This window comes from Tachysurus fulvidraco, chromosome 11 (genome assembly GCF_022655615.1).
Source record: "Tachysurus fulvidraco isolate hzauxx_2018 chromosome 11, HZAU_PFXX_2.0, whole genome shotgun sequence".
Lineage (NCBI taxonomy): Eukaryota > Metazoa > Chordata > Actinopteri > Siluriformes > Bagridae > Tachysurus > Tachysurus fulvidraco.
In genome coordinates this window covers 4229597-4234596 of record NC_062528.1, presented here as the reverse complement: position 1 = coordinate 4234596, position 5000 = coordinate 4229597, and the positions used below count along the sequence as shown (strand labels likewise).

General features: G+C 51.9%; 2 protein-coding genes across 4 annotated transcripts in view; both read left to right on the top strand.

Moving 5' to 3' along the window:
* LOC113637857 (cGMP-dependent 3',5'-cyclic phosphodiesterase) overlaps positions 1-5000 on the top strand; it is a 268449-nt gene that overhangs the window by 207240 nt on the left and 56209 nt on the right.
* The window catches only part of LOC125145928 (cGMP-dependent 3',5'-cyclic phosphodiesterase-like), an 18157-nt gene that overhangs the window by 4546 nt on the left and 8611 nt on the right, over positions 1-5000 (top strand). For all 3 annotated transcript variants that reach the window (XM_047820782.1, XM_047820781.1, XM_047820783.1), the window contains 2 exons: positions 54-254; positions 4820-4890. In XM_047820782.1, the coding sequence (XP_047676738.1) occupies positions 54-254; positions 4820-4890 (272 nt within the window). The remainder of the gene's footprint in view (positions 1-53; positions 255-4819; positions 4891-5000) is intronic.

The following is a 5000-nucleotide window of genomic DNA, read 5'->3' as shown; positions in this document are numbered from 1 at the left end:
CAGATGTCACAGAAATCACACACACATCCCTGTGATTTCTCTCTCCACCTCAGTCCCTGCTGTATAAGAAGGTACACGAGGCCCAGTTCCGCAGTCACCTAGCCAATGAGATGATGATGTACCACATGAAGGTGTGTGAGGAGGAGGTGAGCCGCTTGCTAATGAGAGGACTTCAGCCTGCACACAGCATCCACTCGAGCTTCTCTCAGTTCACCTACACACCCCGCTCCCTGCCTGACGACACCACGCCCATGGTGAGTGAGTGAGGGGGTAGTGAGGAGTGGGTGGGGTAGATTAATAAGAGGGGGGTGGGTGAGTAAGGGGTGGGTGGGTGAGTGGATCAGCGAGGATGGGGTGAGTGAGTAAAGGGTGGATTATTGAGTGAGTGAGTTGGTGAGTGAGTGAGTGAGTGAGTGAGTGAGTCGGTGAGTGAGTCGGTGAGTGAGTCGGTGAGTGAGTCGGTGAGTGAGTCGGTGAGTGAGTGAGTCGGTGAGTGAGTCGGTGAGTGAGTGAGTCGGTGAGTGAGTGTGTGAGGGAGTGAGTGAGTCGGTGAGTGAGGGAGTGAGTGAGTGAGTGAGTGAGTGAGTGAGTGAGTGAGTGAGTCGGTGAGTGAGTGAGTGTGTGAGTGAGTGAGTGTGTGAGTGAGTCGGTGAGTGAGTCGGTGAGTGAGTGAGTGAGTCAGTGTGTGAGTCAGTGTGTGAGTGAGTGAGTGAGTGTGTGAGTGAGTGTGTGAGTGAGTGAGTGAGTGAGTGAGTGAGTGCGTGAGTGAGTGTGTGAGTGAGTGTGTGAGTGAGTGAGTGAGTGAGTGAGTGAGTGAGTGAGTGAGTCGGTGAGTGAGTGTGTGAGTGAGTGAGTGAGTGAGTGAGTGAGTGAGTCGGTGAGTGAGTGAGTCGGTGAGTGAGTGTGTGAGTGAGTGAGTGAGTGAGTGAGTCGGTGAGTGAGTGTGTGAGTGAGTGTGTTAGTCGGTGAGTGAGTGAGTGTGTGAGTGAGTGAGTGAGTGAGTGAGTGAGTGATTCGGTGAGTGTGTGAGTGAGTGTGTGAGTGAGTGAGTGAGTCAGTGAGTGAGTCAGTGAGTGAGTGTGTGAGTGAGTGAGTCGGTGAGTGAGTGAGTGAGTGAGTGAGTGAGTGAGTGAGTGAGTCGGTGAGTGAGGGAGTGAGTGAGTGAGTCGGTGAGTGAGTGAGTCGGTGAGTGAGTGAGTCGGTGAGTGAGTGAGTGAGTGAGTGAGTCGGTGAGTGAGTGTGTGAGTGAGTGAGTGAGTGAGTGAGTGAGTGAGTCGGTGAGTGAGTGTGTGAGTGAGTGAGTGAGTCGGTGAGTGAGTGTGTGAGTGAGTGTGTTAGTCGGTGAGGGAGTGTGTGAGTGAGTGAGTCGGTGAGTGAGTGATTCGGTGAGTGAGTGAGTGGGTGAGTGAGTGTGTGAGTGAGTGAGTGAGTGAGTCGGTGAGTGAGTGAGTGAGTCGGTGAGTGAGTGAGTCGGTGAGTGAGTCGGTGAGTGAGTGAGTGAGTCGGTGAGTGAGTGAGTGAGTGAGTGAGTGTGTGAGTGAGTGTGTGAGTGAGTGAGTGAGTGAGTGTGTGAGTGAGTGTGTGAGTGAGTGAGTGAGTGAGTGTGTGAGTGAGTCAGTGAGTGAGTCGGTGAGTGTGTGAGTGAGTCGGTGAGTGAGTGAGTGAGTGTGTGAGTGAGTGTGTGAGTGAGTGTGTGAGTGAGTCGGTGAGTGAGTGAGTCGGTGAGTGAGTGAGTCGGTGAGTGAGTGTGTGAGTCGGTGAGTGAGTGTGTGAGTGAGTGAGTGAGTCGGTGAGTGAGTGAGTGAGTCGGTGAGTGAATGAGTGAGTCGGTGAGTGAGTGAGTGAGTCAGTGAGTGAGTGAGTGAGTCAGTGAGTGAGTCGATGAGTGATTGAGTCGGTGAGTGAGTCAGTGAGTGAGTCGGTGAGTGAGTCAGTGAGTGAGTGAGTGAGTCGGTGAGTGAGTGAGTCGGTGAGTGAGTCGGTGAGTGAGTGAGTAAGTCGGTGAGTGAGTGAGTCAGTGAGTGAGTGAGTCGGTGAGGGAGTGTGTGAGTGAGTGAGTCGGTGAGTGAGTGAGTCGGTGAGTGAGTGAGTCGGTGAGTGAGTGTGTGAGTGAGTGAGTTGGTGAGTGAGTGAGTGAGTGAGTGAGTCGGTGAGTGAGTGAGTGTGTGAGTGAGTGAGTGAGTGAGTGAGTGAGTGAGTGAGTGAGTCGGTGAGTGAGTGAGTGAGTGAGTGAGTGAGTGAGTGAGTCGGTGAGTGAGTGTGTGAGTGAGTGAGTCGGTGAGTGAGTGAGTGAGTCGGTGAGTGAGTGTGTGAGTGAGTCGGTGAGTGAGTCGGTGAGTGAGTGAGTCGGTGAGTGAATGAGTGAGTTGGTGAGTGAATGAGTGAGTCAGTGAGTGGGTGAGTGAGTGAGTCGGTGAGTGAGTGTGTGAGTGAGTGAGTGAGTCGGTGAGTGAATGAGTGAGTCGGTGAGTGAGTGAGTCAGTAAGTGAGTGAGTGGGTGAGTGAGTCTGTGAGTGAGTGAGTCGGTGAGTGAGTGAGTCAGTGAGTGAGTCAGTGAGTGAGTCGGTGAGTGAGTGAGTGAGTGAGTCGGTGAGTGAGTGAGTCGGTGAGTGAGTGAGTCGGTGAGTGAGTGAGTCGGTGAGTGAGTGTGTGAGTGAGTGAGTTGGTGAGTGAGTGAGTGAGTGAGTGAGTCGGTGAGTGAGTGAGTGTGTGAGTGAGTGAGTGAGTGAGTGAGTGAGTGAGTCGGTGAGTGAGTGAGTGAGTGAGTGAGTGAGTGAGTGAGTCGGTGAGTGAGTGTGTGAGTGAGTGAGTCGGTGAGTGAGTGAGTGAGTCGGTGAGTGAGTGTGTGAGTGAGTCGGTGAGTGAGTCGGTGAGTGAGTGAGTCGGTGAGTGAATGAGTGAGTTGGTGAGTGAATGAGTGAGTCAGTGAGTGGGTGAGTGAGTGAGTCGGTGAGTGAGTGTGTGAGTGAGTGAGTGAGTCGGTGAGTGAATGAGTGAGTCGGTGAGTGAGTGAGTCAGTAAGTGAGTGAGTGGGTGAGTGAGTCTGTGAGTGAGTGAGTCGGTGAGTGAGTGAGTCAGTGAGTGAGTCAGTGAGTGAGTCGGTGAGTGAGTGAGTGAGTCGGTGAGTGAGTGAGTCGGTGAGTGAGTGAGTCGGTGAGTGAGTGAGTCGGTGAGGGAGTGTGTGAGTGAGTGAGTCAGTGAGTGAGTCAGTGAGTGAGTCGGTGAGTGAGTGAGTGTGTGAGTGAGTGAGTGAGTGAGTGAGTGAGTCGGTGAGTGAGTGAGTGAGTGAGTGAGTGAGTCGGTGAGTGAGTGTGTGAGTGAGTGAGTCGGTGAGTGAGTGAGTGAGTCGGTGAGTGAGTGTGTGAGTGAGTCGGTGAGTGAGTCGGTGAGTGAGTGAGTCGGTGAGTGAATGAGTGAGTTGGTGAGTGAATGAGTGAGTCAGTGAGTGGGTGAGTGAGTGAGTCGGTGAGTGAGTGTGTGAGTGAGTGAGTGAGTCGGTGAGTGAATGAGTGAGTCGGTGAGTGAGTGAGTCAGTAAGTGAGTGAGTGGGTGAGTGAGTCTGTGAGTGAGTGAGTCGGTGAGTGAGTGAGTCAGTGAGTGAGTCAGTGAGTGAGTCGGTGAGTGAGTGAGTGAGTCGGTGAGTGAGTGAGTCGGTGAGTGAGTGAGTCGGTGAGTGAGTGAGTCGGTGAGGGAGTGTGTGAGTGAGTGAGTCAGTGAGTGAGTCAGTGAGTGAGTCGGTGAGTGAGTCGGTGAGTGAGTGAGTGAGTCGGTGAGTGAGTGAGTGAGTGAGTGAGTCGGTGAGTGAGTCGGTGAGTGAGTGAGTCGGTGAGTGAGTCGGTGAGTGAGTGAGTGAGTGAGTGAGTGAGTCAGTGAGTGAGTGAGTGAGTGAGTGTGTGAGTGAGTGAGTGAGTGAGTCGGTGAGTGAGTCGGTGAGTGAGTGAGTCGGTGAGTGAGTCGGTGAGTGAGTGAGTGAGTGAGTGAGTGAGTGTGTGAGTGAGTGAGTGAGTCGGTGAGTGAGTGTGTGAGTGAGTGTGTTAGTCGGTGAGGGAGTGTGTGAGTGAGTGAGTCGGTGAGTGAGTGATTCGGTGAGTGGGTGAGTGAGTGGGTGAGTGAGTGTGTGAGTGAGTGAGTGAGTGTGTGAGTGAGTGAGTGAGTGAGTCGGTGAGTGAGTCGGTGAGTGAGTGAGTCGGTGAGTGAGTCGGTGAGTGAGTCAGTGAGTGAGTGAGTGAGTCAGTGAGTGAGTGAGTGTGTGAGTGAGTGAGTGAGTGAGTGAGTCGGTGAGTGAGTCGGTGAGTGAGTGAGTCGGTGAGTGAGTCGGTGAGTGAGTGAGTGAGTAATTGAGTCAGTGAGTGAGTGAGTGAGTGAGTGAGTGAGTGAGTGAGTGAGTGAGTAATTGAGTCAGTGAGTGAGTGAGTAAGTGAGTGAGTGAGTGAGTAATTGAGTCAGTGAGTGAGTGAGTAAGTGAGTGAGTGAGTGAGTAATTGAGTCAGTGAGTGAGTGAGTAAGTGAGTGAGTGAGTGAGTAATTGAGTCAGTGAGTGAGTGAGTAAGTGAGTGAGTGAGTGAGTAATTGAGTCAGTGAGTGAGTGAGTAAGTGAGTGAGTGAGTGAGTAATTGAGTCAGTGAGTGAGTGAGTAAGTGAGTGAGTGAGTGAGTAATTGAGTCAGTGAGTGAGTGAGTAAGTGAGTGAGTGAGTGAGTAATTGAGTCAGTGAGTGAGTGAGTAAGTGAGTGAGTGAGTGAGTAATTGAGTCAGTGAGTGAGTAAGTGAGAAATATATTAGGTTGTCTTTCTTTCATGTGTGTGTTTGTCTTTCTTTAGGCAATCCTGAGCATGTTTGAGGATATGGGCTTTATAAACACCTATAAGATTGACTTAATAACTCTGGCCAGGTAAACCCACACTATCTCTCCTCTCTCTCTCTCTCTCTCTCTCTCTCTCTCTCTCTCTCCTCTCTCTCTCCTCTCTCTCTCTCTCTCTCTCTCTTCCTACTTCATCCTGT